The 13,158-nt window shown below is 38.2% G+C and overlaps 1 protein-coding gene across 2 annotated transcripts in view; it reads left to right on the forward strand.

Annotated features, from left to right (window-relative positions):
- The window catches only part of COL9A1 (collagen type IX alpha 1 chain), an 84,115-nt gene that overhangs the window by 29,929 nt on the left and 41,028 nt on the right, over window positions 1-13,158 (forward strand). For both annotated transcript variants that reach the window (XM_084752285.1, XM_084752286.1), the window contains 8 exons: window positions 788-811; window positions 1,185-1,238; window positions 2,404-2,457; window positions 3,095-3,127; window positions 3,948-4,004; window positions 5,377-5,430; window positions 10,183-10,236; window positions 11,817-11,870. In XM_084752285.1, the coding sequence (XP_084608411.1) occupies window positions 788-811; window positions 1,185-1,238; window positions 2,404-2,457; window positions 3,095-3,127; window positions 3,948-4,004; window positions 5,377-5,430; window positions 10,183-10,236; window positions 11,817-11,870 (384 nt within the window). The remainder of the gene's footprint in view (window positions 1-787; window positions 812-1,184; window positions 1,239-2,403; window positions 2,458-3,094; window positions 3,128-3,947; window positions 4,005-5,376; window positions 5,431-10,182; window positions 10,237-11,816; window positions 11,871-13,158) is intronic.

A 13,158-nucleotide genomic window follows, 5' to 3' on the forward strand; every position in this document is an offset into this window, starting at 1 on the left:
AAGCACTCCCCCAAAGTCTCATTATAAATAATTTCAGGAGTGATATAAATTTAATTTAAATGTATATTATACTATTATACTTAGTGTGAAAATATAGCCATACCTGTTAAAAGGAAGGATGAATGTATTCTAACAATATGTTTTCTAAATGTATGTATGTATGTGTGTGAGCCTGCATGAGTTTATGTGTACTATGTAAATGCAAGTGCTTTGGAAGCCAGCAGGCCCTGGATTTCCTAGATTTGGAAGTGCAGGTGTTGTGAGCCATTTGATGTCTGTGCTGGGAACAGGACTCAGGTCCTCTGGAAGAACCGCAAGCACAGAGTCATTTTTCCAGTCTCAGTTATATTTCTGGGGAAAAATCTACCCCTTTGCCTCTCTGTGTCTATAGCTTGTTTGGGGAATGTCTAAATATCATTTATATCAACCCATAAAGCTATGTTATCTTTAATGTAGATTTTTATACAGGCGAATAAAGTCTTTAAACTATCTGGTTGTGATATACCTCTCTGTGAGTAAGGGTGAGCACAAATGACTTCTGTACTAATATGAGTGAGGGCGAGCACAAATGGCCTCTTTGACTTTCTTTTTAAAGTCCTTAGCAAACCAGCATTGGTCCGCATGCTGCCACGATCCTGGTTTTCTTTCCAGTGAGCATCACTTGTCTCCTAGGCAGTGAGAGGCTGTCAGCTTCTTGAGAAATGAGCCCTGTCTGTGACTGTGTTTATAGGACGTATGACATATGTTTAAAGCCCAAGCCATAAACATTTTTATTTTGATCTTTTAGGGCCGTGGTATTCCAGGACCCCCTGTACGTATCATTTCGTTCTTAATTTTTACATATTCTAGAAAATATATTATTTCTAACAGCTTGAGCTGACCCTGAACCTACCTATCTAACCAGTGGGGCTTGTTGACTCGTCTATATGATGTCACATCATCCCCAATGACAGTGTGCCTACTCTGCTAAACAAAAATACTGACTAGGAACATTACCAATTTAAGAAATTCCTGTTTCCTATTAAATGGTTAAAGTTTGGTTAAGTCAATTATTGTCTCACTGCCAGCCAACACTAGCAAAGATGGATAATTCTAAGTCTGCTATCTATCATCTTTGATAGCTTTTATGATAGGCTGTAAGCATATCGATAAGTCAGTTTGTCCCTTTGGTTTGTTGACTTTAGGGTCCTCCTGGGACCACAGGACTTCCTGGAGAACTGGGCCGTGTAGGACCTATTGTGAGTACCATGGTATATTTTGATTGACATTTGCTAATTTGAAAGAAGATGCTGGTGATGAAGGTACTGTACACCTTCTCCCAAAATCCAAAAAGTGTAGCTGGATTTTATTTTCCCTCTAAGCATTTCCTTCTAACTTCAGGATTGAGTTTCAACTTGGACAGTGCAATCCGTTATTACACTCTCATCTAGATTGGATCCAGTGGCTTTTTTTTGTATATGTTAAAATATTCATATGAAATTAAGCAGTAACACTAAGATATCACCATGTATATTTATAGTAGAGGCATTAAATTATAATCAGAATTTAATTCTAATTAAACAGGAAGAAACTGAACTTGAATGAGAGAATTGTTGTTAAAAAGTGTTTCATGTGATAACCTGTAAATATTTAAAAATCTTGAAGCACTGATGTTGTGATAAGGTAGGGAATTATGAGTGCCTTGAGGAAAAGGGTCAGATAGCAGGTATCTTTCTTGCCGTGTACATATGTTTCCTCTTTGCAAAGTTACTTACATATATGTTATAAAGAAATGAATACAAATGATTGTATATTTAAAATAATTATGATGCTCCTGACTTTTTATATATACTCTTAAGAAGAAAAATGGACCAGCAGTAAAAATTGGAAATCCAGAGTAATTTAAAATTTTTCATCTGAATGGCTTATCTGAATGTATTTATATTTGCTTTACTGCCCACTGCAAGAGCTCAGTGACAGATCAGGCTAGGTGGACAGCAGAAACAAGACATGCGTTTGCAGAGATGGATCCTCCACTCTCAGCTTCAGGCTAGGCGCAAATTTTTTTCCTCTCATTGTCTGTATGTCTTACTTAATACTGGCTACACTGGTTCATCCGTAGACCAACCTGAACAACACATGGGGTTACTGGTTTGTGTTTCAAGTGGGTACAGTGATCATCCTATGGATAATAGGTTTTGTGTTTTCCCTTGTGTCTTTTTTTTGGTTTGTTTTCTATCTTGGGCAGACCAGAGTTTTTTATTTGTGTGGTGCCATGCAACTAATTGGGTTTTGGTGGTAGGTCTATGCCTGCCTCAGTCGGCTAGACTTTCTAGTCATGCCGTTCTCTCATGACTCCTTGGTTTTATGTACTGTATTCTTAACCTTGTGTAACTACTGTGTCTTTATTTTGAAATGACCTAGGGTGACCCTGGGAAAAGAGGACCACCTGGCCCTCCTGGACCCCCAGGACCTAGTGTAAGTAATTTTCAGCTTCAATTTCTATTGCATCTGAGAGTGGGAACTGAAGAAACCACAGACACAAACATGGAAGTGTCTATTAATTAAATCATTGTTTCATGATTCCAAAATAGCTACTATTCCCGCCCCCCTCTCTTTCAATCCACCCAAAGCCTGGTTTATTTTAGAATCAGGAAACAGAAGTCAAGGAACCACAATAATCTAAAAGTTGATTTTCCCAGAAGACATCTTATTTGATTGCAGCCTTTTAGTGGTTGTGATTTCTTAAGTGCTTAGAACCTTGACATGTATTTTCAGACAAATTAGTTCTTGATGAGTTTTTTTAATGGTAGAAATAAAAAATACTTTAAGAATATGAGACTCTATGTTTTTATTTATGTCTCAGGGTTTCTTACTTTGTCTACATTGCCAGTCATTTAATCTCTGCAATGAGATGCCAGCTATAGTTTAGGATCTTTGAAGGTATCATCCATGAATCAAGTCTTCAAGCATTAACATATATGTTTCTGTATTTTCATTGTATCTTATAAAAATAATATCCTAATTACAGTTTTGAGCACTGAAATTTCTATTACTCATAAGTTGGAGTTAATCATCTAGTTTTATTCTTAACTTCAGTGTTTCACTTACTTAGGGAACCATTGGATTTCATGATGGAGACCCTTTGGTAAGATTTTTCCTTTTAATACAATGTAGTTTATAATTCTTTCTTATTAGCATGTCTCAATATAAAACAATGAGTTTTATATTGAGTTTAATATAAACAAACAGTTTAATCATGCTGTTTTATATGTGTGTGCAACATAATAGTTCTAATTTAAAGGGTGTGTAGTCTTCAGATGAGCTGACTTTAAAAGGATCTGACTAGAATAGACTAGACTTCCATGTTTTTCTTTAACTCAGAGCCACTTGGGGCTTGTGGGCTGGTGTTTATGTAACCTTGGGCTATTCTAGTGTTTTCACTAGAGAAGGGTCTTTATTTCTTTTTTGGCCATTGGCTTTATGCCTCAGGTGTGACTTTTCAGTACTCCACTTCTGGGAGATGCTTTATGTTTAGGCCAGTAATCAAACGATGTGGTAAACTGCACTAATGTAACTTTGGCCATACAGTGAAAGGCTGTGACCTCAGGCTGGGGCTGTTTCAGTGGAGAAAGAAGAAACAAGACAAGGTCCTGGTATAATCTGCTGTCTTAAGAATTTTATTTCCTTTATTAAATCTGAAATAAGTATGATAAAATACTAATATGTAACATGCAGAAGATGAGCTTATGGCAAGATATCTATTGAACTTTCTGCACTTTTCTATATTTAAAAGGAAAAACCAAGGAAAGATATATTCAGAATTATTTAATGATTGTTATTGCTTTGGGGTTTTATAGCTGGACTCCTTGAAAAAAAGTTCCATCTTGTCTCACTTGAAAAGAACTTCATCTTGTCACAAAATGGGTGCTCTAGTTTACATCTCTGTCTCTTTCCTTCTCTCTCAGTGCCCCAATTCCTGCCCACCAGGTCGCTCTGGCTATCCAGGCCTACCAGGCATGAGGGTAAGAGTAATCCTGTTATTCTACCTCCAGAAGTATTACATGCAGAGCAAGAGGGGAGCGTTTCATCACTGGCCTTGGATGGACTAATCAAGTCTACCTCTGCTCTTTCTGTCTGTGGTACAAATTCAGCCTAGAAATCCTAACCAGTGTCCCTGATGGGCTGACTGAGGTGCACACTCTTAGTTATAGGATGTCTGTAGTTCAGGAAGGAAATGCCCAAAGTGTACAGTAGGCCAGGAAACTTGAATATGAAATCCAGGGCCATATATTTATCTTCTGTGGGGAGGAAGACAGTGGTAGGGATGTGGAGGAAGACTGTGTATATACACTGTGCATATGTGAATTTGAAAATGTTCTGGTTAAAAAAAAAAAGAATTAGGAAAACTGTGTAGCGTAGATTTTCCTAAAGGTATTGTATTTATGGTATTTCAAAGTAGTCTACTTAGAAAAAAAGTGCTGGGGATAAATTGCTTTCCTGACCATTCTCTGAGTCTAAAGTGATTCTGAGAAATTCCAGACCCTTCCTGCTCTGTTCTGATCTAGAGGGCCTGGAGTTAAAAGGTATGGGTTTTCCAAAGGGTTTTCTCTAATTGTAGTTTGGTGGGTTCTCTGACTGTAGTTAGACCTGCCTTGGAGTCTTGTTCTTCCAAAAGACCAGAGAGAGGTGAAAGTCTTAGCAGTCTGACTAAGGAAACTTGCCTCACAGTTTGCTTGGTACGGCTGCTAGGCTTCACCCCAGCCCAGGTGCGGAGGAACAGCTGAGCACCTCAGGCAGGGGTGGGGGTTTCGTTTACACCCTTTGCTTTGTATTTCTGCACTTCCCACTGCTGAAGGAACACGCTATACACCTGAGGAGTCTACGCTTGTGCCAGCCCTTCTCCTACTTTCAGAGGGAGTTGGCCATAGGGGAGGTGGAAGAGATAGCAAGAGAGCAAGTGACAGCTGGGTCAGCTTCTAAAAGGGTTAAACTACTGAAGAAAACTGAAGGCTTTTAACCTAAGCCTGGGGAGGAAGCTTGGGAGAAGGGAGGGTGGGGGAGGGTGGGGGAGGGTGGGGGAGGGTGGGGGAGGGTGGGAGGGAAAGTCCATACCAGTGCATTGTGCTGTTGCCCTGGGTGACAGAGCAGTTGCAGGTCTAAAGGATATTTTCCTCTTAGCTAATGCCGATGCTTATCACAAAAATCAGCCACGTAGTGTACATGGTGCTATTAAAGCTACCAAGGCAGTGTTGAACTTTGTGGCATAATCTTTCTCGTAGTAGTATTTTTACACAGATTTAGGGAGGCAGAACAATTTTATGAGCCTTCTGGCCACTTTTGGTGTCAAGCCCAGAACAGCTTCGTTTATTTGTATCTCTTTTTTACATTTATTAGGGCCATAAAGGGGCGAAAGGAGAAATTGGTGAGCCAGGAAGACAAGGACACAAGGTAAGGAAAATGAGCGTTTAATGGTCAATTGTGATTATGAAGTAGAGATTATTTTCACTATAAGAAATCATAAGGATTGGGAAAGTGTGATATTTTATTTCATTGGCAAACTAAATGCTTGGTGTATTCTAAGTATAGAATTCTAAGATGTTTAGTTACAGAAACGACAATAAAACGCCAGATTTTTTTTTTCCTTATTTGCTCCCATATCAACTACATTTTCTTTCAGTTTCAAATATATCATGTTTAGACTTTTAATCGAGATGGATGACAATCAAACATTATGTCACTAGTTTTTTTTTATTTCCCGAAAGTTTACGATAATTGTAAAGTTTTTACAAGCAATCTGAAAGTAGGAAACACAAGATTTCTAGACAATTGGCCTTGAAGTCCTCTTCTCAAGATCTGAACTAATTCGTCTGTTTATTTGTGATCTCATCTGACTATAATTTAGGCTTGAAGTAGCTGAAAGGTAGTGCTAGCATGTTATTATCTGTAGAGATATGGAATCTGTATTGTACTGGGTTTGAAATACCCTGTCAAAAAACTTACTTAAAGCAAGGTGACTTGGTTACCATCTCATCCCATAAATATCTAATAAGTTTGCTTCCTGCATAGTAGACTCATTCTCTCAGTAAATTTTATAATATTTTACAAGTTCATACCACTCTTATTAGTGCAGGCAGGCCTGCCAACTTGTTGATTGTGTCTGTTCATATCATTACTACGTTGTAGTAAAATATTAGCCTTTTTGTTCCACTGTAATGATTTGGAGAGGCAGTTTATTTTTTGGGTAAAATATCTTTGAGTATTAATATCCTTGAACTCCTCAGCCCAAATCAGTCTGTTGAATAACCTCACTTGTATAATCAGTACAAATAGGCCAATTTTCTGTGCCCTATTACAGTTTGCAAATTATTTTCAGTCTTTTTATTATAAAGGCCGTGAACAGGAAAGATATTTTATTTATCTGGAACGAAATAGCTGTGGTTCTGATGCCAAACTAGAATGAAATAGAAAGAGCGAATGCCCTGTTTCTCTGCATGCCTATTCCTCCACTGAATTTAAAAATGTATAATTTTGAAAAGTCAACTAACATTCATCAAGGGCCCGCTATGTGCCATGGTTTACTCAAGGTTCTGAAAGCTCAGAAGTGAGCAAAATTAATGCTCAACTGCAGGGGATTGACTAAATTAATCATGACATGTTAATATATGAGCACACTAGCTAACCACAAAAACAGGCAAGCAAGGACATTAAATTAGACCCAGAGCTGCTTGTGAGATACATGTCATAAAGCAGACAGTGGACTTCTGTTCGCCCCAGTGTTTGACACATCCCGCCTCGTGCTGACAACGCTTTCCTTTGGAGAGCTGTCTCTACTTTATCCCACAGGACTTAGGGTTAGGGTTAGGGCTGTTAATCAGAGCATTCCTCTCCTGTGCCCATCAAACTATTATTTTTGGTGCCCACAGGTTAGCTATATGAAACCTAAAATAATTTGGCTTTTGTCTTTAGTGGGAAACTTGCTGGTTTTTTTTTTTTTTTTACGTTATGCAGTTGGACAAATGTCCAGTTGATGTTGAGGATTCATTTAGTTTGTGTGACATTTTTGTACCAACCTAAACTTTAAGTGGGGTTTTTCAAAGAGGCACAAGGAGGTAGGATGACAGTACATGAGTGATGATTAAAAGCCGTGCAAGGACTGAGCCTCAACTGACAGTAGAGTGATGAAGAAAGGCCTGGTCACCAGTTCCCATTCAGACCCATAGTCTGGCTTTGAATGTATCCTATTAATTAACTAATGGAGATTTAAAAAAAAACATGTCTAGGAAGACAAGAATGACTAGTGAAATCCTAATACCAAAACTATGGCCTTGGCCCGATCATACCGCAGCTCAGTAGCCGTTCAAAATTCTTCTAGTAAAATGATAATCAATAGCATCTCCAAAATGTGTCATTTAAAATTTGTGATTATTGATTAGGTGTGTGCTTTTCATCTGCAGGAGAAATGTTTATTTCAAACATATTACTCCAAGTTTTATGGAAAATCTATGAGAACTATGCCATACCCTGATAAGGACATTTGCAGGGGACTATCCATCATTGCTGTTCGTGCAGTGACTTGATAGCTCTGCAAGAAAAACAAGTAACGTTCAATGATACTCATGTGGTGCTGGAGAGATGGCTTAGCAGTTAGAACCACTCGCTGCTCTTGCAGAGAGGACCCTGGTTCAGTTCCTAGCATCCACATGGTAGTTCAATCTAGTTCCTGGGAATTTGATGCCCTCTTCTGGCCTACAGGAAAAACACTCATACACATAAAGTAAGAATAAGTCAGTCTTTGATAACACCCACACAATAATTATCCACTCCTTGAACTAGCTAATTGCACTAGCTTTTAGCTTAGGACTGCCTCTTTTCACTGCCTATCATAAGTTCTAGTAAAATACAATCTGAATATATTTATGATATTAAAACCAGTAAGATATTCATAGTTCACTTAAAAATTAAGTCCCAGGGCCTGTGAGATGGCCCAGTGGGTAAAGATGCTTGCTATCGAGCCTATTCTAGTTTGAGCCCCAGCATCCATGTGCTGGCAGGAGAGAACCAAGTTTTGTAAGTCGTTCTTTGGCCTCCACAGATGCACGTGGTTTGTGCATTGCATCCTCCCTCTGAGTAAATAAGTGCAAAAACTTCAGTGCAGCTCATTGAAACACAATCTAGTTTTTTGCACTAAATGGCTGATTGTTACCTATTAATACTGCTGTTAAATTTTCTGAGTGTGCTTCATTTTTATTGTGTGTAAGAACAAACCCTTGTAAACATAAGATATAATTTATGGAAATTATAAGCGTACTACATGTATAAAATTAATATATTAAATATAAATGTAATATAAATTATAAGCAAGAAAAATGAGCCAATAAAGATTTTATCTTAATAATTAAATGATAGAATTCATTTTAATGTGTAATTTAAGTGAGGTAGTTTTCTCATGAATAATCTTACAATTAAAGATACTATTACCACAGAAATGTAAAGTATTTTATTTAGTATTTTCTCAATATGTACTGTTGTCTTTTTGTAATAGCAGAGGTCAGACCTCTCTCTCTCTCTCTCTCCCCCTCTCTCTCTGTTTTGTGTGTGTGATGCTAAACATTAGAACTCAGAGCTTTGGCTTGCCCAACAAACTCTGTGCCATGGGGCTATACCTGTAGCCTAGGAAGCAGGTTTCTTTAGAAAACACTTTAACATTTTAAAGTATATAAGAATTTATAAAACAGCAAAAAGTCCAAACAGCAGTTAGATAATATGAGAGAAGATGCCAAAGACATTAAAAAAACAACAGGCAAACTACTTTGAACAAACTTCAGCAGTATTCGAGCCTACTACAAAGGGAATAACAAAGCTTTATTCATAAAAAAAGAAAAAGATTTTACTAAACAGAGGCATACACGGACGTCTAGGATAAAGCAGTCTAATGTAGTTTAATACAAAACAAATGGTGTTTTGTGAAGATGCTCCCAAGGATTCTGTTTTTAAATTTTGTGCATTTGTGTGTGTGTGCATGCAAGAGTGTGTGTGGTGTGCATGTACACAGTCACACACACCTGTGCATATTGGGTGGCCTGCTTCATGGCTCTCTTTTTATGCTCTTGAGACAAGGTCTCTCAGTGAACCTGGAGCTAAGTTAGCAGCCAGCAAGCATCAAAGACTCTTCTGTCCCTACCCCACCCCCACAGCACTAGGGCTATAGGAACAAGTGCAAGCCACTAGCAGCTTTGTTATGTAGCTTCTGGGGACCCAAACTGAGATTTTCATGTTAGCGGGGCAAGAATTCTTACCCACTTCTCTATCTCCCCATTTCTGACCGACAATTCAAGTTTATCTGGAAGAGTAAACATTTTAGCAAATTGGAAAAAAGAGTACTTACAAATAAAATACACAGAAAAATTCTTCCTACCTGAGATGAAAATGCATTCTGAAAATACATTTTTATAACAATAATAAAAAATTGAGTAGAGGTTTTGGAACTAGTGGCATCACAGAGCAGATGAGCAGAGTAGAAACGGAGCTCTCTAGCTGAGGCACATCTTCTAGCCTTCGTAGAAAGTGTCTCCTATGCAACACATGGTATTGAAATAAGTGCCTAATTGCCAAAGCAAAGATATGTTAACCAAAAGTAAATAACCGATAAATATTTTCCATAAAAATTAAGCTATGGGATGATTCAAAAGAAATGTAAATGAATATTCATATTTTAATGGTAAAAACTGTTCTTTCTATGAGTGATATCATATATGTAACCTATGAAAAAAATTGATTTGATTGCATCAAGATTGTATATGGTATAAAATTATGATAAGAAAATAAAAATGTAAATTATAACAATATTTTCAGAAAAGTTTTCATAATGTAGCTATGTTTTCCTAGTAACAACATGAAACACATACTTCCGTCCTAAATACACACCCTTGTCTCTTCCCCGCCTTGTACTCTTCTTTCTCTTTAGAAAACTTTGAAAGAGCAGCTCCTAACTTGTATGTTTTGGGTGTACTTTTGTGCACTTACCTGCATTTCCTAACTATTATGCAGTTGACATGGAGTACTTGTATAATTGAATATGATACCATAGAACAGTCTAGGGGATGACAATTGCACTCAAAGTGTGCTGAACAAGACCTAGCCTATTCCTATATTCATTTGCTAACATAAAATTTACTGTGATTTATCTCTGTCACTTTTTAGGGTGAAGAAGGTGACCAGGGAGAAATGGGAGAAGTTGGAGCTCAAGGACCTCCAGTAAAGTATTTTTATTCAATGTTTACTCAGGATAGGGAAATCTTTTAAATGACTTGGTATTATCTTGGTATTGTATAAGACCTTCAAGAGGACTTTGTGGAAGAGTCCAAGTATTTTCTCCAGAAGCTTGCCTTCCTCAAGATTTTCTAGGAAGTGTTAAGGAGCTTATTTCATGGGGGGGGGGGATAATGCCCAATAGCGTAGTTTGTATGTTTTTGCCTTTTTGGATCTGATGAAAATTAGATGTGGGTTTATATATTTTCACAACTATCCATTCTTAAAGATTATGGATTTATCTTGTATAGTTCAAAAAGTCAACTGCCAATTGCTATCATGTCTGCTGACCTCCTGGTGTTTGGGAGGAGGTATGTCCAAATCTTTCTGGAGAATTCAGATTTTTACAAACACATTTATAAAACAGTGGACAGCTTTACAAAAAGAAACTTTCTATTGTGTATTTGTACAAGGACTAGTTATTTTAAGAGCTTATTCATGGGGTTCCTGCATCACAACTACTTTGTAATTCATGTTATTATTTTATTTTATTGTGTGTACAAGAATTACCCACAGAGTCAGTAAATAAGCCACATTAGTTAGAATGGTTTAGTCTGATATGGCCACATTTCACTTGAAAACCTAAGTTGTTAATTCAGGCTGATTCATACTGTACATGGAAATTTCAGACCATTTCTGACTGATTACACAGAACTTGTGACATAACTAGATAAATGGAGACTGGTCCCAGAACTGTTCCATCCTTTCCAAGTGTGAAGATGAAGACCAACCACTGTAAAGCTTAGCCTTTACTCTGAGTCAGTGTGGAAAGTTGGCATATGCCTAAAAGTAGCTACCCTCCATTCGAGCACCCAGCTGTGCTCCAGGAAGCACCCAGGTGCACCCTTTACCAGGTCATTTAATAGAAGAATCCTCTGCCTAGCACCATTTCAGTACTGAAAAAGATCCTGAAAACCACTCCACCCCCTCATGTTTAGACCTATCCATTCCTGTGCCTGGGACAAGTCCTTACTATGTCACACTGGAGTTCAACACACTCTTTATCACAGGAATAGCATAATAAATACTGGTGACAGGTGGTTGATGGACAGTCAGCCTGTATTTCTGGTACATAAACCTTTATGGGTTTGACTGCAACTGCCTTCCTTTGACAGTATACATTTGTAGGTAGCTATTATTTTAAGGGTTAAAATTGTGTTACTCCTAACAGATCTTGAAGGGTTGGAAATGCTAGTGTGGGTTTTGCCCATGAATTAAAAGATGCCAAATACATTATGTCTGCTGCTTTTATTTACCTTTTTTTGGCCATCCGTCATTGTGTCAACTCAAGTTGCATAGAGTTGTATAAGTCTGTAGAATTTTATCAAAGGGTTTAAGGATTAGGATGTTATTTGGACTTTTCTTTCTAAACCAGAAATGTTTGTCCATGTGCTATGACCATCTTAGAGTCTCCTTTAATTATGATGACACACTTCTTCTGGATCAGCACCTGCCTAAATATTTTAAAGAAATGAGTGCTTTGATTGAAATTGCTTACACCTCCCCCTCTCCTTTTACCTTTCCAGGGAGCTCAAGGTCTGAGAGGCATCACTGGCATAGTTGGAGACAAAGGAGTAAAAGTGAGAAATCTATAAAAAAGTCATAGTATAAAAGTGGTCTTACCTCCAGCACCATCTCTTTAGCTCATGTCTCATATGTTGTATTTTGTAATACATCCTAAAGTATATTTTGTAAACATCTACAATGACAAGAAAAATATGTGTAATTATTAACTACAGAAGCATTTTGCCCCAAATAGTTTTGGTGGGACTCACGTCATAGAACGCATTGGCATAGGGACGTATTGTCTTTGGTAAACTTGAGTAAGTGTTATTAATATCCTAGCTTTGTCCTTATTTGTTACTAGAACTCATAACACTGCCACAAAGCTGGCAGAGCTTCTGGTCCAGCTAGGCAAAGACAAGGGAAGATGGAAAGGGTAAGGCAAACACAACGCCTCCCAGGGTCCCGAGACCATATTAGCTGCCCTGCCCCAAACAGGGATCATACATTTGTGGCCACAGTCACTAGCCTGTCCTCAGCCAGTTTCAGAAGCCAGACTTTCCTGTGCAAGGTGTTTGAAGGACAGTTTGAAGAATGGGCTTATATTGAACACATTACTTCTTTGGAAGGCACAAGGTAAATAGATAAGCAACTATAATACAACATCTGAAGTCAGGCAGGCCAAGGATGCTGCAGGAAAAGCAGCGGCTCAATCTTGACATGAATCTGGGAGGGCCTATGACAAAGCTGACCGCACAAGGTCGTAAGGATGAAGGGCAGTTAATATGAAGGATGGAGACACACCATGGTGGAACGACTGTCCCGAGGAAAGACAATGGTCATAGTATCTTCAGCCATATTGCTTTTGAGACGTGTGTGTGTGTGTGTGTGTGTGTGTGTGTGTGTGTGTGTGTGTGTGTGTGTGCGTGCGTGCGTGTGCGTGTGTGTCTATCTAGTGTTTTGGATGAAAATGGTCACTATTTCTTAGGAAGTTTATTTTGAAAGCCAATTTGTGGACTAAGAAGGCTTACAGATTTTTATACCCCTGGCTTTGCTCTCCTCGTCTTTGCTACTTTGTATCAGTTCCATACAGCACAGTGATTTTTAGTTCCAATTAAATAACAGTAAGATTTCATTGTGGACACTCAGTGTATCAAACTAAACCCCTTTCAGAAGAGCTGCACACCCTGTGGACTGCAGGCCTGGCTTGTCTACCACATTTTCTTCAATCTCTCTCTTCCCTCTTGATCTCTTCTAGGTATTTCTCTACCTGATTTCTTTCCCATCTCCTCTAAGGTCTTTCTTTTTAAAAATATGCTATTTATTTATTCGTTTTACATCCCAATCATAGCCCCCTCCCTCCTC

The sequence above is a fragment of the Acomys minous genome, assembly GCF_964271855.1.
Source record: "Acomys minous genome assembly, chromosome: 13".
In the NCBI taxonomy this organism is placed as follows: domain Eukaryota; kingdom Metazoa; phylum Chordata; class Mammalia; order Rodentia; family Muridae; genus Acomys; species Acomys minous.